Genomic DNA, 23,454 nt, shown 5'->3' with positions numbered 1-23,454 from the left:
CTGGTGGAAATTTCAGAGTCACATACTCTTAAGAGTCTAAGGTGACCTTAGAAGACACTGCTATCAAACTTCCCAGTCAAAAGAGTCTTCCTCCAGATTTGCAGAGCAGACACTGTCCAGCTAGTTTCTCAATGTCCACCTTAAAATGTACCCCCTGGAACAACTGGGGCCTGGCCAGACGCAGAAGGGAATGGATACGGAATCTGACACTGCAGGGGCATATGCTGACTTCTGAAAAGGTGGGGCAGCCCAGGTCCCCTGTATACCAGGTGCCGCCATAGTCGGTTACAGAGACAATGCCATGGATGTGTAAGTTCTGTCAGCCCCACGTTCTGGCTGGGGGCTCTCCTCACTGGAAGTGCAGGGCTCGGCTACGCTGCCCCCGCCACTGGACCCCAGGACTATCGTAGGCTCCTAGTGCGGGAACCACGGATCTTTAGGAACACCTGGCATTGAAATCCACCATCGCTTCTTCCTCCTGTGCCTACATCTCTGCTCTCTGCCTACAATGCAGGAGGTACGGGGACCCTGTCATCCCGAGGCAGCCACTGCTGATGGCACCCGAGCCTTTGGGGGAAGAGCTGAAACAGGCAAGGAGGTGTGGCAGTGGGTCAAGGATGGGGTTAAGACTTCACAGAATGTAGAGTGCACAAATCTGGGGTCCGGAGGTGTTGCTAATACCAACTTTTAGGGAACTTTATCGGTCTGGGTTGGATCAACATTTTGCCCCTTTTCCCGTCTGATGTCCAGAGACTATCACTTCCTACGATCTGGATACACACAGGCAGCTCCATCCTACTGCTCCTCCCCAAGAGAAGCATTTCTGGTTTCCAACAGCAGGAAACATGCCTGGGGCAACAAGGCTTCCTCCAACAGCATCTCTGTGGTGCGGGCTAGCCTGTGTTAACTAAATGACAGAGGGAGGCCGAGCTGTGGATCAGAGGGACCAAGGACTGCTGGTCTCTTAAATCATCTGTGCAGGAACTGAGCTGGGGCACGGGGTGAAAGAAAGACACCTCTAGGGATGATGCCACAAAACTGGGCAGACTATGAGGGTTTAGGAAGAAGATGTGACTGGGGGAAGGATGTGAGGGACAGAAAGGGAGATCTGAAGTGATGGTGCCAGCAGGAAGTGATGTCCTGGGGCCACCACCCTAAGGTCCCTTGCTAATAATCTGTGTGTAGAACCAGCCTGAGTTCTGAGCAGGCAGGCAGGAGCCGATGCAGCCCAGCCTTAGGGTGCTTCCCTGGCAGCTGACCCATCCCAAGTGCACAGGGAGCCCGTCAGCCTCACACCAACCCCGCCGCATGCTGTAATGCCAAGTGTCGCCAGTGCATGACGGGCAGCCTGTTTCTGAAGCCACGGTTTCAGAGAGTGTGGCATTCGACAAGCTCAGCGCACAGCTGGGGCCACACACTGACTGCTTGTTTTGTCAAGAGCCTGGGTTTGTTTCCCACCACACCAGTGTCTGCAGAACATCTGCTCAGGATTGAAACTTGTGGTTCGTGTCCAAAGCGTGATCTTTTACGTAAACACATCCACGGACACCTGTGTAATAAGGAAACCGGATAACTGACCTCCTTGGGGGAGATCCAGGGCATCCAGTGAAGACATTTAAAAATACTTAAGAGTTTGTTTTTTTTTTAATGAAATAATTTTATTTTTTTTTAATTTTTATTTTTTTCGGATGTACATCATATTTCGAATTCTGTATACATTACATCATGTTCACCACCCGAACTCTAATTATAGTGCATCTCCTCACATGTGACCCTAATCACCCCCTTTGCCCTCCCCCCTCCCACAACGGTAACCACCAGTCCAATCTCCAATGCTACGTGTTTTTTGTTTGTCATTTTTATCTTCTACTTATGAGTGAGATCATATGGTATTTGACTTTCTCCCTCTGACTTATTTCACACGGCATAATACCCTCAAGGTCCATCCGTTTTGTCACAAATGGCTGGATTTCATCATTTCTTATGGCTGAGTAGTAGTCCATTGTGTATAAATACCACATCTTCTTTATCCATTCGTCCCTTGATGGGCACCTAGATTGCTTCCAAGTCTTGGCTATTGTGTATAACGCCGCAATGAACATAGGGGTGCAAGTATCTTTATACCTTTGTGTTTTCAAGTTCTTTGGATAAATACCCAGAAGTGGAATAGCTGGATCATATGGTAGATCTATCCTTCACTTTCTGAGGATACTCAAAACTGCTTTCCATACGGGCCGCACCAGTTTGCACTCCCACCAGCAGTGAACGAGGGTTCCCTTCTCTCCACACCCTCTCCAACATTTGTTGTTTCCTGTCTTGTTAATTATAGCCATTCTGACCGAGTGAGGTGATACCTCATTGTAGTTTTGATTTGCATTTCCCTGATAGCTAATGATGTTGAGCATCTTTTCATATGCCTGTTGGCCATCTGTATATCTTCTTTGGAGAAATCTCTGTTTAGATCTTTTGCCCATTTTCTAATTGGATTGTTGGGTTTTTTTGTTGTTGAGCTGTATGAGTTCTTTGTATATTTTGGATATTAACCCCTTATTTGGTACGTGGTTTGCAAATATCTTCTCCCAATTGTTAGGTTGTCTTTTTGTTTCGTTGATGGTTGCCTTTGCTGTGCAGAAACTTTTTTTTAAGCAAGTTTAGGAAATGGTCAGTCTCCTGCTCCCACCTGCCCAAAGGAAGTTAAAGCTACAGCCTGCTGCTACACCTTTCCCAAGCGAACGTCTGAGAAAATCGGCATTGCTGGGAGCCTGCAGGAGCTGAGGCGGTGAGACAGCAAGACTGGGGCAGGGAGAGGCTGGCGGGGTGGTTCTGTCCTCCGGCAGCAATACTGCGCCATCCTCAGTCACCTCTTGGCCCTTGCCTGCCTGTCTGTCCAGGAGCACTTGGGGGTGTGGGGCGCTCACCTGGGAATTTAACTTGGAGGAGAGTCCAGCCTTACAGACTGGGCTATCCAATCCAGAAAATACTGACGGTGGCCAATACTCCCGAGCACGTTGAACTCTTCGTGAAGGGATCGTAATAAAATGATTCAGGGTCCTTGCCATGCCGGCCTATTTCTATGTGAACTTGACTCAGTCATTTACTCTTCTCCAATCTTCCTTGTGTGCTAGACCCTGCCTAATTCCCTCAGTTTAATGTGATCACCAAGTCAGAGGTGGCTAGTGATGGAGTCAGGGCCAGCGAGCACACACGTGTGGACAGGAAACACAAGTCTGGGCCAGCCAGAAGAGAGCCTCTCGGCAACACGTACATGTCGGTTTTGAAGGAGCTGCTGTGGGCCCCACCTAACATCTGTTTGAATCTTATGTGTTTGATCAATCCTCAAGCCTGGTGCTCACAAGCCCCTAACCCCTACCCCATTATAGAAGTACTATTTTATAGAATCCCACCCTCAAAAAGGCTTGCCAGTTTCCTTTTTGGAAAAATTACCACAGCATCGAAAGTGAGTGGTATAACACCAGGAGCTGGCACAGTTAGTCCACTATTGATAAACACTTAAATCTCTGCAGAAAATTCTACCTCAAAGTATCATATTGTTTAGCCACATTCTTTTTTTTAAATTTTTTTTTTTTGAGGAAGATTGGCCTGGAGCTAAAATCTGTTGCCAATCTTCCTCTTTTTTTTTTTTTAATTCTCTCCAAAGGTCCAGTGCATGGTTGCATATCCTAGTTGTAGGTCATTCTAGTTCTTCTATGTTGGATGCCGTCACAGCACGGCTTGATAAGCGGTGTGTAGGTCTGCGGCCAGGATCGGAACCGGTGAACCCTGGGCCGCCAAAGCTGAGCACGCGAACTTAACTGCTACGCCACCAGGCCGGCCCCTAGCCACATTCTTTTCCTTGGCTCTCTGGAGAGGAACAGGCTATAGGCTCTAATATTTGAGATCGATGCAGACCCCCTGCTCTGTGGCCAGTAACAGTGTGATGACCAACAATAATGACACCCAAAGCCACCAATCTGGGCAGATTTTCCCAATATTCAACCATTTATGTCATCACTGCATGTGGCCAATAAACTCACAGTCACTTTAGTGGTCTTTATGCCACAATATATCTTGGAGATAGCCTAGCAAGCGGGTGTGACCTTGGGGATAACCTAGGAAGTGCAATTGGGGTTAAATTGAGATCGTTTGGTTCAACCGCCTTTTGTAGTTTTCCACTAATTGGGCCATTCTTCATGGTGTAGAATTTTGGGATTGAATCAGCGAAACATCTGCATGCTCCCAAACTTCTTATCGAGGGAAGTCTGGACTCTGTCCATGGGCATCCCCTTGAACACCTCTTCCCATTTTGAACCCAAGAATGCGGACTAACTCAGCTGGTAGGGATCCATAGCTCCCCAACAGCCTGGAACAGAGCAGACCCACTCCAGGGACCTGTCAGCGAACACACCTGGAACTCGCTGCCCGTCCAAACTTGCACCCAAAGCTCGGGTGTGAAAATAAGGTTGATGAAGGATTACAATGAAGGTCATGCCATCTCTCCATGCTCCAGTAATTCCCATCCATTCCTAGATTAAGCCACTCCCTTAGGGAACCATGCACTTGCATGAATAGTTTCAGTTCCCAGGAGACTGGCATTAACTGCACTGCACTTTAAAATGACATTGGCTCTTGCTTGCCATACAATTACGTAACAGAGCCCCACTGTGGTCCCTGCCTGTATATCCACGCACACAGGTTACAAAAAAAAAAAAAGATCAAATTGGCAAACACCAAGGGACATCACAAGAAGCAGCCTGGGTAGGAGAATTTTTGAAGAACTCATGGTGATCACATAATCAAGAGGCTGGGATGAACAGTAAGCAGGCATTAGCTCTCCTACAGGAATTTCCCAGTACACACTGTTGTTACAATTTTTCCCTTTGGCAAGAAGCCGCAACGTTCCTCTGATGGAGCCCGGGCTCAGCGGGTGAGTGGAAGGTGACATGAAATTATCATTAAGCTGATCTCACTTTTTACTAGTCAGCGAGCCCTAGCAAGACGAATATTTTGATTACACCTCTCTCTCTGAGTAAGATAAAGCAACCAGGTTGATACTCAGACCTTGCTCTCTGAGAGCGTCTTAGGAAGAACTAGGCCAGCGAGAGGGCAGCCTCCCTGCTCATGGAGCAGTGCTGGGGAGAGAACCCAGCGAAGACCGCACTGCTCTGGTGCTCTGACGGACAGGAGACGGGTGTGCAAGGGGCTGCAGAACCGGAAAGACCTCCACGGGGCACAGGCGGGCCTCCTGGGACCGGTACTAAGTCTCTGATGTGGAGGCCACCTGGAGGAGCAACCTGACTCTATTCCCCAAATAATCAAGCACAAAGGAGTTTCCTCAGTACGGTAAATACATCTCTCAAAAGTCTACCTAATGGTGAAGGGGGGGGAGGCATCCCCATCAACATCAGAAACGGGCCAGAGATGCCTAATGAAACACCTGCCCTTTAACGTGGTCCAGAGAAGCGAAGCTACTGCTGTAAGACAAGGGGGAAAAGGCAATTCACCCCAGCAAGCAGAGGAAACAACAAGGATACCACTTGTCATCTAGCCTAGTATGGGGGGAATATATGTATACAATTTTTAAAGGTACATGTTCACGAGAGTTCAGGGAAAAAGCCCTCTGGTATGTTGCCAGAGGAGATAATAGAGAGGATAACACTCTTTCCAGGAATTTGGCAACATACACCCAAGGCCACGGAAACACACACAGCTCAGGAAGCTGATTTGCTAGGAATCTGTCTGAGGGGAATGGACAAGGGCATAGAGATGTAAATAGAAGACAGTGATTAGAGTTACTTCTAACAGTAAAAATCATTCGAAGGAAATCGATTTGCCAAATGTCCAGTTTGGAGACACTGTTAAATCCATTAGGGTTCATCTGCACAGTGACTATTATAGAACCATTAAAAATGGTGGTGTACAAGGATATTTGTTGACATGGGCATGTGTGTGCGGTCTATCATTATCTAGGAAAGCTGGCCACAGACGGCGTGCACAGGGTGGCCACGTGCCTGTGGAAGGAAAAAGCACATGTGCATAGTAATGCCTGGGAGCACACGCCCCGCATGCTGGCAGTCATGTTCTCCGGGTGGTATTTGGGGAGTGGTTTAGATTTTCCTCACTATGCTTATTTCTAACTTCTTGTCAATAACCCTGCAATTTTTTCAAATGTTTAGAAATTTTAAAATTAAAAGCTTGACACAGTGATATAATCGGATGTCCAGCTAACACTGCATATTCAAATCTACACATTATCTACATCGAGGCAGAGAAGCATCATGCAAGATTCATGGAATGTATTGTTATGAAACTATTATCAACGTTCCAGATTTTATCAAGGCTTCTAAAAGAACTCACTATGGGTAGAATGTCTGCATTTTCCTCCCAAAATAAAATTGTTTTTTACTCTAATCACCAAGATAACTGACACGTTTTATCAACACAGAGAGAAAAGTTTCCTTATAAACTGATATGTGTCTGTATTTGACAAGAAAAACTGAGTTATGAGTTGCATTTAACTTATTGTTTTTGTTCTCAGCTGCTCAGAGCTGAATCCTGGCTTCCAATGCCATTGTCTCCTTTATCCTAGATTTTCAGATAGATGCTCTCTTCTTTTTCTCTCTTACTCCTTGCTCATTTAAAATTTTATCTCATCTGTGCGTTTTATTATGATTCTTTGTGGAACTTGAGAGCCATAGATTGTTAGGGAGGGGAAGAGAGGGAAAGACACATGGTTGGATGGAGTGCGAGGGACATATTCTCGATCCCACGATGGAGCAGGAGACCCATTACTACTTTCACTTCAGAGGGGAGAGGCCTGACTGGGCATAGGACCCTCGTCCACCCCGCCGACCCCCATGGTGTGGATGCTGAGGTCCGTCCTGCCATCTGCTCCCAGGGGAGACACTCACATGTAAACTCGGATGGTAGGTCAGCACGCCATTGTCACACAGGGTGACATATTTCTTCTTCCATTCTTTGTTCAGGGACTTGCCACTTCGCTTCAACAGCATGCCCTATAAGGGAAAAGGAGCCAGATATAAAGCCCCGTGTAAATTAAAAAAACAACAAAAAAGCAGGCACATAGGTAATTTTAAAAAGTTTAAATTTTCATGTTATCTCTGCCATCTTAAAATGGAAATTACGCTCGTTGGCTTGGTAGTTTGGTTTTCTCCTCTCTTTTACAGACAACATAGATATTCAACAAACTTCCTTTTGTGTGTGTAGAACTTAACTTTGTGATACTGATGATACTAAGAGATGTGCCATCAGTTCAAAATTATAATACAGATCATCATGACGTGCCACGTTACACCTCCCCTATAACCAAGTTATGAGTGCATATGGAACACTAAAGGCGTAAGGTTTTTAGAAACCTAAATTTCCTTTTCTAAAAATAAGACAGTAACCACATTCTTACCTTACAATATTTACAACTAAGGACATTTTATTTTACAGGTTTTCATTTCAGACTTTTAGTTTATTAAAACATGAAATTCCATTTGCATACTTAGTAACAGCATTTAATAGATGAATTGTGTATAATTTACTTTAATCCCTTTTTTTTTTTTTGAGGAAGATTAGGCCTGAGCTAACATCTGCCAGAAATCCTCCTCTTTTTTGCTGAGGAAGACTGGCCCTGAGCTAATATCTGTGCCCATCTTCCTCTACTTTATATGTGGGATGCCTCCAACAGCATGGCTTGCCAAGCAGTGCACAGGTCCATACCTGGGATCTAAACTGGTGACCCTGGGCCGCCGAAGCAGCACGTGCAAACTTAACCGCTGCGCCACTAGGCCAGCCCCCCAGCTGGGTTTTTATTACTTGACCCCCCGACCCCCTAAAAGACAGTTGGGGAGACTAAGCTGATCAGCCACGCTGCTTCCCACGTCACAGCCACACCCGCATCAGGCCTGCCCAGCTGACAGTGTGGGGCAGCGCTGGACCAGGTAAGATGGGCTTCCCTTCAAATGGCCTGAGTGCGAACGCACTGATGCATCTCCCAGCTTCGGATGCTCACTCTCTCACCTGCTCCCCATGAGCAACAGGTCAGGGTAGCAAAGCTATTACGGCTCCCGCGTTCCAGACAAGACTGAGGCCCAGAGGAAAGGGAACTTGTCAGCCGATGGGAAGTGCCAGGACCCGCCGCCCTGCCCTCTTCATTCCTGCCACTACGCTGGGCTGCTAAGTTCCTACCTGTGGGCAGTGCCCACACTGGCCAAGCTTCCAGTGTCCCCCTACTGCCTGGCCTAAAGCCGTGAGTCCTGAACCACCAGCTCCTCCTTCCAGAACGCAAATGCCAAACCTGAAAGGCGGGGTGGTCCGGGGCCGGCAGGCACCTCCAGCCCGATTCCCCTCCCGGGAGGGCAGATGGAGTCCATGATGCAGGGACTGATTAGACTGTGCACTCACAGAGGGAGGGAACAGACAAACATCACTCTACCGTGAACGAACTCCAACACAGCCCTTAAAAGACATGGTGGATGGATCCAGGGAAGGGATTTCCGTTTGCTAAATCTTAGAGGACCCGGGAACGCTCCAAACTCTGAGTGTCTTTGAGAAATGGGAGAACAGGACGAGGATCTATGGACGCAAATCTCAACTCTACGAAAAAATCCCGGGAGTGGGGTGATCAGAACTGTTGCTAACCATGAAGGTCAGACCTGCTTAACGGCGTGGAGGACGTCAGCTAGGACAAGGCGGGATCACGTGTTCCCAAGAGCGGGGGCCCCCGGGATCTGCTGACCCTGCAAGGAATGCAGGGCCGGTGTCTGTGCTGCCAGCTTTCCTGATTACCCAAGAGAAGGAGGACAACTGGAGTTTTATGTGACAGCTCTTTACTTTAAAATACTGACAACAGAGTATACACTATTTGCTTGTAATACAGGTCAAACCAAACATGTCTGCAGGCTGGATGCACGCAGGCTTCGGGTTTTCGACCTCTGGCCAAGAGAGCCAGAAGAAGATAGTGGGATTGGACGAAGGTGCTGGACCTCCCACAGCTGGGCCACTTGGCACCTCTGTCCTATCACACAGACAATAGTCATCCCCAGACCTGCGCCTCCTCGAAGGGCCAGTCCCGAGAGAGCCCAGGACTGTGGAGTTAAGGCCCACAGCTCTCTGACATCAGGGTCCACTTCTACGCTGACACGTGTAAACCTTTAAAGAAGTCAGCCAAAACACCCGGAGAAATTAGCAAACTGTCTATTGTCTCTCTAGAAATGATAAAAAGAGCCCCATCTTGAAAAGCACGATGAGACTCGAGTCCTCTCATGAGTTAAGGCACGTGGCTAGGGCTTCTGAGGCGGCAAGCAAGACGAACCTTTCTAATCAGGGGTTCAATCGGACTACGAATGAGGAGACTCAGGGAACAGCTTCTGTGGCTTAAAAACATATTTTCTTTTTCTTTTTTTTTTTTTTTGCTTAAATTAATTCTGAACGCTGATTTTTTAAGAGTATTTGTACCAAATGAGAACCACAGAATTTCAGAGTCTAAAGAGACCCCAGAAGTTAAACCATTCAGTTCTGAATCTGCTAGACTAATATTTTTGCACCATCCCTGCCTGGAGTCGCCCAGACCCTGCCTGAGCAGGCCTGTGGTCAGGGAGCCCGTGGGTCTGGACAGCTCGAGCTGTCTGAGCAGGAGTCCACTGCCCTCCCGGGGCGAGCCTGGCTCGTAAACTCTGGAGCTGCAGTGAGAGACTGGAGCCTCTCCCCAACACGCCCTTACGTTGAGGGGCCACAGAGAGCCGCCACAAAGCCCCAGGGAGATTGGCCCATCACGGGGCCACGCAAGCCAAGCTCCTTAGCCCCAGACTCCTCCCAAAGCAAAGGCCCCAGGTGCTCTGCCACTGTGGGGCTCTCCTCTGAACGCGGTCAACATCCCCCACAGCACTGAAGGAAGAGAGCAAACCATCGCCTCCCTCTGGGATGGGCTTCTACTGATGCACCCAGAACACCCCAGCATCCCGGCAGCCCCTCACTGCATCAGGCTGAGCCCCCTAGACTGTAACCCCTACGCTTCCGTCGTCTCGAACTTACACGCTTTCTACGCTAAGTACCAAGAAAATGGAAAACCCTAAAACTAGTCCATTTTAAACTTTTAAAGAACACGAAACCATGATCCCACTAGCCAGAGGATGACAGAGGCCGGAAGGCTCTGTGCTACAGACACACGGGCGGGCAGTTCCCATCAGCGAGTGCAAATGGCCCTTATGATTCTAAGTCTCTTTGATTCTCTGTGACCCAGGGCAAAGCTGCACGGCAGAATGTCAAAATGCATACTCGGTCCATCTTTCAGATGCCACTTTCGTACATGTAAAAGGCATCTCTCGCTTAAGATTGTTTCTCACTGACTAGCTACCATGGCGTGGACATCAGTTACAGTTAACGTTTTACGTGACTCTCACGTGGCTTATGCATCTACTTAAAAAATTATTTCAAAACAATTCTGGACTCACTGTGAGCCAGGTGCTGCTCTAAGAGCCTTATGAGTATTAATCCATTACAAGTTTACAATGACCTGATGCAAGTGATGACCATGATTATCCTCATTTTACAGCTGAGGCCACCAAGGCACAGAGAGGTTGTGTAACTTGCCCAACTAGCACAGCCAGCCCAGTAGCTGGTCTCAAGATGGCTCCCAGTGCACCACCCTTTGTCTTATTCATGCCCCTGTTTAAATCATCCTGACCTGGGGATGCCCGAGTCTCACTTTAACAACAGAATCAGCCTAAGAGATGCTGTCTACACTGGCTTTAAACCTTAAGAAATCCCAGTAGCTTCCATTTTGGAGAGCTCTGACAGAGAAGCCATCCGTGCTCTGAACCACCAAATGATGCAAAATAATAATAAAAGAAAAGTTTCCTCAAATCCCTAAGTTTTGGGGTAGATTCGTACGCAACAATAGACAAGAAAGACATCCTGTATTGCTGTAACAAGAATAAAAACCCCGTGGCACGTGGGCCTGGAAGAGGCAGCTGGCTGAGCCTGGCAGGGTCGTAAGAGCCGTTAATGGAACGTGGCAGGCCAGTGAGGAAAATGCTACTTGAGGTTGGAAAAAGGAGGTCCGAGCTGTGCACTGGCAGAGCAATCAGCAGATCTGCTGCCCGCAGGAATGTGCAGCACGGCCAGGGTGCCTGGTGAACCCGTGGGCCTGGCTACAGAGATTTCCCAGCAGAACGCTCAATGTGCTACTGGCTCTGATGAATCTGGGAGGAGTGAGAGGAGTGAGAGGGAGTTTTCAAGCAGAATTAGAAAAAGATATTTCCGATTTTAAAACCACGAGAAAAACCGTTTTGCATTCCCAGCTTCTCCTGCCAGTAGAAAACTCTCAGAGTAAGAACTGGCCTCAGAACGAGGATCGAATCCCAAGGATGCTGGTAGATGTGATCTCAGAATGCAGACCCATCAAGGGTGTGGCAGTCAGACCCCCTCAGGAGAACTCAGAAACATTTAAAGCAGGGCCTCCCAGACCCTTCCAATCAGAGCAGATCTGTGGATTAGAGATAGGGATCTGTGGATTAGCTTTTGTCTAACGGAATGGATTTAATTTGATACAAAGGACACCCACAAGGTTTTTAAAGGAATTACACCATGTTGGTCTAAAAGGCACAGAGAAAGTTCAAATTGAAAAGAAGCATCTGGGACCTCGACCTAAGTACAGCAAGAAGCAGGCTGAGAAAGAGGCACGGTTGTGAACACAGGCCATTTCTTATGGAAAAGGAAGGCCTACTGAGACAGCAGAGCCCAGGGCCAAGGAGATGCCCTCCAGGAAGCAGAATACACACCCTCGGTGCCCAGAGCAGGGCGGGTTAGCAGCATGTGCCCAGCTGGGCTGAGAGCTGCTATGGACCAGTAACTGCTACAGGCCTCCCATCCCTGTGTCAGCACTGTGTGTGTGTGCATATCCAAGACAACTTATCTCGAGTACCCTGGTCTTCAGGTGGAAAGGATCATATCCGAGGCGCCCCATCCACATGGGTACCTGATGTAAACAACAATCCTGGACTCCAAGCCTGAGCTGGATACCAAGAGAGGATGAGACTCGGCGAATGTGGAGATGGGAGGAGGGTCCCATTTTGCATGAACATTTTGCATGTGGGAGGGTAGATTAAAGTAGCTAATCTCCAAAGATGGCCCTCAAAAAGCCTGCTCCCTGTGTGGTCCTGGGCGCTCTGACTCAATTTAACCAATAGAACGTGGTGGAAATTATGCTGCACCTGTTCCTGCTGAAGCCTTAAGAAGGCCTGGCCGCTCCCGCTGTTCTGCCCCTGGCAGCACTACCAGCCTTGAAAGAAGTCAAGTGATCTGCTCGGGAGACCGTGAAAGTGACAGATCCCGAGACCACGTGGAGGAGAGCTGAGGTCTCCGATATGGGACTGCCGTTCATCTGCTGGCATCAACCCCCAGTTGTCAGAGCCATGTTTGCTGAGGCACCAGATATTTGAGTGAAGAAACGATCTTGGATGCTCCAGCCGTAAAAAGCATCTTGTGGAGCAGAGATGAGCTCTCCCCAATATGTCTGGTCCAAATTCCTCACCCCCAGAATCATGAGAAATAATAAAATGGTCATTGTTTTTGAGGAAGATTAGCCCTGAGCTAACATCTGCTGCCAATCTTCCTCTTTTTGCTGAGGAAGACTGGCCCTGAGCTAACATCTGTGCCTGTCTTCCTCCGCTTTCTATGTAGGATACCTGCTACTGCATGGCTTGACAAGTGGTGTGAGGTCCGTACCCAGGATCCAAACTGGTGAACCCTGGGCCCCTGAAGCGGAGCGCACGAACTTAACTGCTGCCCCACTGGGCCAGCCCCTGGTCATTATTTTAAACCACTACGATTTAGGTTAATTACCAGCAGTAGATAACCAACGCCACACGAAAAGCCAGGAGCAATGGTCTATATTCACAACCCGGATGCCATGCCGCCTCTCTGTGAATCATTTCACCCTCCAGATCAGTTTTAAAGCTTTCACATCTTTCACTTGTTTGCACAGTAAGAAATTTAAGGGCTTTGTAACATCTCAAATATTCCTCTTATCTAACTTGGAAATGGCAAACGTTGATCTAATTGCCATCACCTAGTTAATTTATTGATGCGTCAGAAAGACTGTGATTTTAATGTCTACAACCAAAATATCAGGATTCCAAGCAGACACTTCTTGCTTTTTTTTAGCTCAAGGAACTTTTTCTATGGTGGAGCAAAGAGTAGAATTGTCTTTTGGCTGCCATCTCTTTATTAGCCATGTGTATTCTCTGCCCAGTCCCAAGAGGTCATTGAAAGCCAAAAGCAATGTGAAGCGTACAAGCTTTAAATAACTTACAAAGTTAATGTAATGAATGGAAGTGCTATCTGAAATACATCACTCAGTGCTTGCTGTAGCCCCAAGCTCTGATAAAACACCACTCATAAATTTATATTAAAACTCTGCTCGATAGCAATTATTTACCAACAAAGATTTACTGGCTGCCTTAAAGACTGGGGGCCTTAACCAGGCAAATCGGTCTTTGTTTTGAGTTTGAGGGACCGAGTGGCGCTGGTGTCTGCTTGCACAGAGGGAGCATTTAATGGCCAGAGTCCTATGTGGCAAGGGAGCAACAGCTGGCTGCGGGTTGCATCACATCCAGACCAGATCATCAAGAGGCACAGCCACGGGTCTTTCCTCTTGAGGCAGCATTCCTCATCGGCTTTAACAGCCACCGCAGGCCATGCATGCATTTGACTGAAGTAAGGAAGGTACATGTGTGATTTTGCAAGGATATAAATTGAATTATCCCGCTGCACTGGAGCGGGTGCCAAGAGCTTGCTAAGGACCAAGTTTAAAAAGACAATAGTTTTTCCACGGTTTAAAAACATCCACACAAGTTTAGAAATGTTTCCTGTTTCTACTTATTAAAAAAAAAAAAAAAAAGCAAGATTTGAGTCCTTCTTTGGGTTGCATAATGAACACCTGTTATTGGTTCCTCAGTGTCTTACAATCCGCATTCCTAAGACTTTTGAGCAGATTCTCATTACGGCAGTTAAAGGTTTCTATGAATTTCTACAATGTCGCAGAGAAAAGCAGGCATCTTTAACTGAGATCCAGAGTATGAGAGGAGTCACTCAACTTCCACATTTGCGCTCATTACTTTTATTCTAATCAAGATTTTTTCTGTAACATGTATTAAACGTGAGGTTTACTTATATTAATTAACTTCAAGAAAACACTACAAAAGCGCATTTGGGTGGGTGGTAGGCGGATGGAATTTCATCATTAGAGACTGGGGAAGCAGAGGGGTCATTCATACGAGGAGCTCCGATATTCTTCCCCCAAGTCATGGCCTCCCTGCGGAAAATGGTCCATCCAGGCGTCGCTCCCCGCTGTGACTCTTCCAGAATGCAAGCTTATCCATCCTGTTCCTGCTCCCTCGTTATGCTAAGCCGTCCCTTGCAGATAACAAACACACACTTGACCAAGAACATGCCTGGACCCAAAGAGGTGGAAATTCAGGCACGGAAGTGTCTGTTGCAGGGGGTGGAGTCTGCACAGGCTGCTCCTGACATCCCTCCATCACTTATATACGGGACCAGTGCTGACGCGGGCAAATTCCGCATCATGGGTGTCAGATACATCATCTCACGCAAGGCACACGCTCCTGCTTCACAGGACCTCTCCATGACAGTGCACTAGAACAGGGACTGTTCATGCTGAGAATCTTACAGGACTGGGGCTGGCAAAGTCTGGCCTGGGGGCCGGATCTAGTCTTCTGCGTCTTTTTGGAAATAAAGTTTAATTGGAATGCGGCCATGTTCATTCGTATGTACGGCTGCTTTCACCAGGCACTGGAAGAGGTCAGCAGTTACAGGAAAGATCAGATGATGTGCAAAGCCTAAAATACTTGCTCTCTGGCCCTTTATAGAAACAGGTGGTTGAGCCCTGTTACAGGATATCAAACTATGTAGGAGCAATCAGCAGCCATCAACTTTATTTAAAATTGGCAAATTCTCTTCTTTCTCCTTGAAATGCCTTTCTTGCCTCTTCTCCGCCATCCTGGTGCACACCGGCTTGCCCTTTAGCCCTGACCTGCAGGGTCACAGGCTCTGGACTTCCATAACCTCTACTAAAACAAACACCCCTTGGATCTTTAGATAAGGTTCTCATGGGCTGGATTACGTTCCCCCCAAAGTCCTCTGTTGATGTCCTAACCCCCCATACCTCAGAATGTGACTGTATTTAGAGATGGGGCCTTTAAAGAGGTCATTAAGGTTAAATGAGGCCATTGCGATGGGCCCCAATCCAATCTGACCGGGGTCCTGCCAGGAACAGGAGATCAGGACACAGGCACATGCAGAGGGAAGCGCACGTGGAGACACAGGGGGAAGGTGCCGTCTACAAGCCAAGGAGAGAGGCCTCAGAAGGATCTTGGCCTTCCAGCTTCCAGGAGTCTGAGAACATAAATGTCTGCCGTGTCAGCCCTCCAGTCTGTGGTACTTTGTTATGGAAGTCCTAGGAGACTAATACGATGGTGTATGAAGGGGCTGTGAGCTGCTGTGGACAGAGGAACAGTCTCATGGTCAGCATGCCTATGGCACCCAGCACAGTAGGTGGTACGATGCCGGACGTCACCACACAAGCCATGCAGGTTCCACCGTCACATCTGTATCTTCAGCTCTGACTTACCCACTCCCTGGGTTGTCCCTCTCGTTCCAAACTGGTCGTCCTTCCCTGACTATCTAGTAGGCACCTGCAATCCAGCATACCCCAAACAGACACATGGATCGCCACCCACCCCCCGCAACAAAGGACCGGGAATTCTGGGGGCTAAGGACTGTCTGAGCTGCCACTGACTCTCAGATTCTCATAGCAGCACCTGGCACATGGTTAGTCCTGGCAATGAGCCTAGTTTATAGCCATTCTCAGTTCTAAAATGTCACCAAAAACCCAAAAGGTCTCCAAGTGTCAATGCAACCCATCAAAAACCTAAAACCAGGAAAAAAGTGGAGACGGAGTAATATGCTGCCACTTAATTAAAATGCCCATCGAGTCAAATCTGGATGAGTGGCCCAAAGATTACAGGGAGCAGGGTTTAACAGAAAAAAAACCCAAGTGCGACAAGAATGACAAGACTATGGATACACCATGGATCATAACAGCTTGTGGTTCAAGGTGAGGAAAATACTCTTAAGAAGTAAATCAGGGGCTGACCCAGTGGTGCAGCAGTTAAGTTCGCATGTTCCACTTCGGTGGCCCGGGGTTCACCGGTTCGGATCCCGGGTGTGGACATGGCACCGCTCAGCAAGCCATGCTGTGGCAGGCATCCCACATATAAAGTAGAGGAAGATAGACATGGATGTTAGTTCAGGGCCAGTCTTCCTCAACAAAAAAGAGAAGGACTAACAGCAGATCTTAGCTCAGGGCTAATCTTCCTCACCAAAAAAAAAAAAAAAAAAAAAAAGAAGTAGTAGTAAATCAATAACAAAATCTTTCACTGTGTGTGAGAAAATAATCCCCATTAACTGGTTTCCCCAGAGCCTCCTCAAATGGGAAACTTCCAGCAAATTCACATACAAAATGCTTGGATGTAAGTTTTGGTAAAAGGAAATGGAGCAGACAATTCGACCAGCACACGCAAGCTCTGCCATAACTGTACCATTGTAACTTTCCATCTAGTTTAAAGTGTTTCCATAGAAACAGCAGGAAGCCCCCTTTAACCGAACTCCTTTTTTTTTTTATAGTCATATCACCTCCCTACCTCTCCTCCAGAAGGTCTATTATACCACAAATGGTGACTTTTCTCCCAGCTTGTTCTGTACCGCGGAGGGAGCCGGGGGAGGGGGCGACCGGACGAGGAGACGATTCTGGATCTTTAACCAGCTTCCTCATGACCCCCTCCCTTCCTGGTTAGTAATATTTCTGTCATTCTGCCAGGTTGTAGGGTCCAGAGGGTTACACTTTAATTGAGCTGTCAGCATCTCCAACAATCCTATAAAGCCCCGATTATGCACGGCGGGGTTAGTGACACACTTGTTATTGTGGATGCCCTATTTGCGAAACCCAAACCTGCGCCACGCACAGGTCAGCTCACCCGCGCGACCTTCCTGTCATTAGCCGCGTCTATTCCTCCCTCACTGCTGAGAGAATCACACGGCCTAGGCTTCAAAGAGCCGGCCGGGACTGGATTCGACCAGGAGCTAATCACCCACAAATCCAGCTCAAATGGCAATAATTGGCTAAACTGGTCCCCTCTCCAGAGCTCAGCAGTAATTTGGGATAATAAAGAAAAGAATTATTCAGCTAACTGCCCCGAAATGTATGCTTTGTGACCGACACACTTCACATTTTAATAATGATGGACACGGAATCCAATTTAACACCGTGTCCACCGGATAACAAGACCAAGAACAATGATGGAGAAGGGAAAAAAGTTTGTTGGGGTTTTTTTTCCCCCCTCTTTTTAAAAACCACGTTGACTCTGAGTAACGCTCAAGAGATTTCTACTTCACGGTAGGTCTGGCTGGAATTAAGTCCCAACCATAACCAAATGAATTGTAAACACGGGCGGAAAAACACAATGGAGTTGCTATATATTGGTATACTAAAACAGCAACAACAACAAAAAGTACCCACTCATCCAAAGGGGAAAAAAAAAAGAAAAAATTTTTTTCCAGCAGGACTGACAGATTCCTTCTTGAGCTTTCTAGTTAATACTATCTCTTGATCGCCTCGTTTTTCTTCCTTTCGCTCGGCCGCTTTCTGTCACAAGGTTTTCAGCAGCTGGAGTGGCAGTGTCTGCACTTAATGGCTGCTGGGTGACACCTCTGGGGGCTGCCCCTCCATGCTGACCGCAGTCCGGGGACTCCGTGGGCCGCGCAGCAGAGCGGAGCTGCTCAATCATCTCCTGGCTGCCCACCCTCTGTGCCCACCCAGACCGCCCCTGGAGGCGAGAAGCACAAACAAAATCCAGGGGCGCTCGTTGTGGTCTGGAAATGGACTCCGCTCAGAGTCGGTGCAGTATCTCCTCGAGCTGTGGAGAATTAAACTGAATTCCATCTCCTGCCTAGGAAGCCAGCACAGCCAGAAGTCCAGGCGGGTCACAGAGTGAGGACGGGGGTGGAGGGGCCGAACCCTTTGGGAATTTCACAAGATAGAAGCCGTGCAACCACATGGGGACACGTGGACATGGCAGAGAGGGACTCCTGTAAACGCAACAACAAAACACAGGCTGCTGCTGCTTTATTCAAGCTATGAAGCAGGTTTTTCAATCAACGTAAACTATTTAGAAGTCTTCTGCATGGGAGATTTTTCTCCCCCTAACACTTATAATTATGTCTTCTTGAAATATACTATTCCAGCTTCCCTTTAGTTTCTCTTACATTTCTGCCAATTGCTCACTTACCCGACTCCTGAACGCTGCTCCTGCTCAGAGCTCGTGTCTTTTCAGGTTACGCTCATCGACAACTGTGCAGAGCACCGCCTGGGGTCCCATAGGTAGCCCGTTCTCAACTTGTGCAGACCCGAGCTCCTCATCACTCGACACCCAGGCTCCTCCAGCATCAGGGTGAGAGAGCTGGAGCCGACCATGGTGTGCTCACCCCCCGGCACCTCCGTGTTTCCTGGGCCCAGAAATCTCACTCACGCTGCCTCCCCCACCTCCCCAGCTGGCATCTTCCAGTCAGTCAAGTACCCCCTCGCTCTGGACCGCTCGGTCCAGCAGGGCCACCACCAGCCCCATGCGACAACTGAAGACTTGACCTGTGGCCAGTTCGAAGTGAGATGTGCTGTAAGTGTATCTACACGCCAGATTTTGAAGGCTTAGTAGCAAAAGAAGGATAGCTTTTTGTATCGATTATGTGCTGAAATGATTACATTTTGGATATACTCGGTTAAATAAAACATTATTAAAATTCATTGCACTTGTTTCTCTTCACTCTTTCTCATATGGCTACCAAAAGAAAACGGACATTGTCGATGCGGCTGGCATTCTGTTTCCACCTGACAGTGCCGTCCAGACCATGTCAGATCCCGCCCCGTCCGGCTCCTTAGCTTCGGCATCGCGAGCTTCACAACAGCGGGGACCATTCTCCTCTTGCCTAGTTTGTTTCCTGTCACCCAGCAAATAACAAATGTCCAAAAACTGCTTGTTGAATGAACGAACAAATAACTGAATGATTACAACCATTACCACGAATGGCAAAATGTTTCATGGAGATTACATCATTGTGCATTTAATATGACCAGTGAGAAGGAAAACCCGAATTTGAATCCACATTGTCTACAGGGCTCTAATCCCACTGTCGTAACCACATGCGTACGCCCTGCACTCCAGGCAGAGTTGGTTAGAAAGAGCATGTTTACAAGGCCATCTCATCAGAGACCACGTTGATACAAACAGTCTCACTGTGCGTACCGTTAAGTCTAAGTTGCTACTTTGGACACAGAGAGGCAGAAAGAAATGCACCACCCAGGGCCCGGCCCTCTGGATTCTTCCATCTGTTACGGAAGTGAAGGTGTGGGCACAGGTAGAGGAGGGCAATTCAAACGGGAACTAGAGTTTCTATCGGAGAAATCAAAGGTGGGAATGACAACTCACTTTCCTCCTGGCTAAGAAAAAGGCTTGGCAAACAGCCGTGTTTCCATTTTAGGGCAAGACTTAAACCAGGGTTGGCACCCCCATCTTTACCCTGCAATGACAGCAGATGGCACCTGTGACATCGAGCCTCAGAGGCTTTCTTAACACAGTACTCTAGGCAGCCTCTACTGTGGATTAAAACTGGCACAGAAAATGAATCCTATGGCTGTCCTCAATACTGCTAAGCCCTCATCTCCAGACACATTCCACATATGATTTCTTTCTTTCTTTTGTTTTTATGAGCAGCACAAATATTTCCTTCTACTACTATTACTGACCCTATTATGACAATGACAACCAGCACCACTACTACTCCATAATTTCTTGGAACTTGAATACCATCATGAACCGGTAAGAAATTAAGAAGAAAAATGAGATTATGCTTCTGGAAAATCAAAGCAAATCCAGTCAGTATCACGTTCTGCGGCTGTGTGTGCGTGTAGCTACACTGAACGCCGAGGACAGCAGGGTCCCTGGCGCTCTAAATACAAGAGTACATTAGTGCTTTCTTTCTGAGATGGTCCCCTGTTGGGTGCTGGGTCACCAGGCAGTCCGAGCTGAAGGGGACACTCCTGCTCCTGGTCTTTGATGAAAGGAGTGAGCTCAAGCTCGGGAACCTGGCACACAGGACACCCATGGGACAGGGTTCAAAATGGTCCCTTCCTCCTAAATGGTCCCTCAGTTGTGTCATGTCTAAGATGTCAGGCAGAACTTTTCCACCGATTCCAGTGTCTTCCTCAAATGCATCTCATCTGAGAAAATGTCAAGTTGCTGGAAATTGTGGTCAAACGGCTCTATGCGCTTACAAATCTGGACATGCATAAGGAAGGTCAAGGGCCATCCCTAGACTCTTTCCCTTGAGCTGGAACCAGTGTTCTGACCTGTCCTCCAGCTGCCCACCAGGGACACCACTGGGTCTTTCTACAGACAACAATCAGCTCATCCGTTTGAACTTATCTGGAGCTAAGGAGAGGAAGACAGCTTCAGCAGGCACACCCCCAAATCACAGGCAGAGGTTACCCCACTGAATAGACGTGGGGCATGCGGCTGACAGAGCTGACAGGGAATGTGGGACAGCTGGCACGTGCCTCCTTTCTACCAAACCTCCCCTACGAATGTCTTCTCTGCTCCAACTTTGAGGCTCTAAGAGAGACGGCTGCTGTTGCCATCAAGGAGAAATGCATTCCCCAGAGGTAAAATCAAATGATGCCTATGACACCTTACCAATATAAAAACTCTGGATGGAATGCTCCGCAGCAGTCAAAAACACGCTTACGCAAACAACCCCATCAAACGGACTATACCTTCTTTCGCTCCCAACTCCTCAAATGCCAATAACCCTTCACAAAAGAGGATGCAGGGATGTTCAACAAATTCTCTGATTCATCAAGTTAAAAAAATTATCCAGTGGGGGCTGGCCCCGTGGCCGAGTGGTTAAGTTCACGCGCTCCGCTGCAGGCGGCCCAGTGTTTCGTTGGTTCGAATCCTGGGCGCGGACATGGCACTGCTCATCAGACCACGCTGAGGCAGCGTCCCACATGCCACAACCAGAAGGACCCACAACAAAGAATATACAACTATGTACCGGGGGGCTTTGGGGAGAAAAAGGAAAAAAATAAAATCTTAAAAAAAAAAAAAAAAATTATCCAGTGGCTCCACTCTAGAAGTTGATTGTTAATCAGGACAATTTACTGATGAGACACTACAAATATTGTGTCAGCAAGTTAAAAATGGCCTTGTTGTTTCAATATAAGAATCACTTAGTATATACTATATATAAAGTATTGTATTTCATGCCCCATTTCCTGTAACATATTAGTGGGTTCATCATCAAGTAACAATTGTTTCCTTGCCGGGTCCAGATAGTGGGGAGGGGCGTGCAGTGGGAGAGCAGCCCTTGGAGGCTGGCCCTGCACACGCACAGAGATTTGGGACTGTGCATTTTATGGGCCCATCAACAATATTAAATAACTGCGCGTCTACATTTCAGCAAATAATGTGGTCTTAGTGAATGCTTACTTTTAAATGCGACTAACTGAACTATTTGGCATGATGCTCTTCATTTAATTATTTAAGATGACTCACAAAGAAGACTGGGTACCAGGCCCTTCCTGCAATGATCTGACTGACTCACTTCACTATTCAAGTGTCAGAAATATTTGCTGGAAGCAACAGACTGCAAAAACAACCAGCCCTCTGCAAAGCAAAACGTCACCCGGTCCTTAATTAGGGACTGCTTGGAATCTCAGTTGCTTCTTACACTAAAAAAAATACGCAAAATTGAGAATCAGACAGACAAGGATATTTCACTTGTTGGATCCTCTTTTATTTAACACTACCCTAGATGCTGTTAATATTGATCTATGATGTGAGAGCAGAAGGTATGAGGAGACAGCGGTGACCGAAAACTTTATAACTCTTATGTATTGAATCCATAAACTCTTTCCTTGAAGGAAAAAAAAAATACAGTCTGGGTCACGTAACGATGGGAGACACTCTGAGAAATGCATCCTTAGGCAATTTCATCGTTGTGCGAACATCATAAAGCGTACTTATACACCCCTAGATGGGACAGCCTACAACACACCTACGCTGTATGGTACCAATCTTATGAGACCACTACCATTGTAATATGTGGTCCACCATTGACTGAAACGTCGTCATGCAGCGCACAACTACAGTTGCAATCTACGGCTTCAAGTCAATTAGACAGGATTACAGGAATGCAGACAGCACACACATAAGGACTTCAGCAGAGCTCAGAACCATATTTCCCTTTTTGCCTTGAGTGCCAGGATGCTCAGAGGCAAGTTATGATTTTCTGGGTGTAGGTTTTCTGGTATATGCCTTTTTCCTTGTTGCCTGGCACTTCTTGTTTTAATGAGCATCTGGGTTTCTTTTAGTGTAAAATACAAATTGAAAGGAGGAGAAGAAAAACAATTAAGAGGAAGGTTCACCCTTAAACTTAGCATTACTCAGGGCAGAAGAAGGCAGTTAAGAGACTGGTTTGGGAGGAGACAGTAACCCCCGTGGCTGGTGAGCTCAGCCTAGTTCCTGAGAGGCACCCACGGCAGCCACGCCACCTCTGCTCGGCAGTGGACGGCGTCAGCACGCAGGCCAGAACTGAGCTGTCCTAGAATCTGAGCTGTTTGTTACTTCTTGCTACGAAAAGAGGCAAAGCTCCGTGGCTGAGGCATTCCAGGCGTTTGAACTGCTCACGGGGCTGCCAAGGGCAGGCAACAGCTTTCAGACGACAGTTCAGAACTTGTTCAGCAAAGCTCGATTTTTTTTTCCTTCAAAGGTTGAAATTTGTTCTACAGATCAAAGAAATGCCTTGGGGGAAAATAACTCGAAGGCATTCCTGCCCAATGCGAGTCTCTCCAAGCATCAGGCTACTATTGTGTCCAGGTATAGTCAGCTGCGGTAATACCGTCAGAAATGGGAAGCCAGAACTTAAAAAAAAAAAAAAACTGCTCAGAAAAAAAATAAGAAACTAGAAAGTCTGGTGCTAATTAGTTGTTCCTATCTGAAAGCTGGCAGACCCAAAAAAGTATGTTTTTATGGAGGTAATATGCTCCCATTTTCAAAGGGGAGGGAACAAAAAAAGAGAGATTTGTAGATTTTAGGATGTGGGCTGTGATAGAACGAGTAACAACCATTCTTCCCCAAGAAGAGACACTGGTTCTCTGACCTTGGCAAATAATTCCTCCCATTTAACTTCTTTTAAAACTTCTCATGGGTGGAGAGGGAGTTAATAAAAGAAACAATATGTATAAGAAAATGCAGGTGCCCAGAGTCCGGCTAATGGAATTTGATGCTGGCTTTAATTTTAATGAAGAAAGTTGCCAGT

General features: G+C 47.3%; 1 protein-coding gene across 16 annotated transcripts in view; it reads right to left on the bottom strand.

Moving 5' to 3' along the window:
- Positions 1 to 23,454, bottom strand: part of AGAP1 (ArfGAP with GTPase domain, ankyrin repeat and PH domain 1) — a 558,771-nt gene that overhangs the window by 201,421 nt on the left and 333,896 nt on the right. For all 16 annotated transcript variants that reach the window (XM_070269557.1, XM_070269555.1, XM_070269554.1 and 13 more), the window contains one exon: positions 6,909 to 7,013. In XM_070269557.1, the coding sequence (XP_070125658.1) occupies positions 6,909 to 7,013 (105 nt within the window). The remainder of the gene's footprint in view (positions 1 to 6,908; positions 7,014 to 23,454) is intronic.

Source organism: Equus caballus, chromosome 6, assembly GCF_041296265.1.
Source record: "Equus caballus isolate H_3958 breed thoroughbred chromosome 6, TB-T2T, whole genome shotgun sequence".
Taxonomy (NCBI): Eukaryota; Metazoa; Chordata; class Mammalia; order Perissodactyla; family Equidae; genus Equus; species Equus caballus.
The sequence above is the reverse complement of the archived record's forward strand: the minus strand, read 5'-3'. Positions and strand labels throughout refer to the sequence as shown.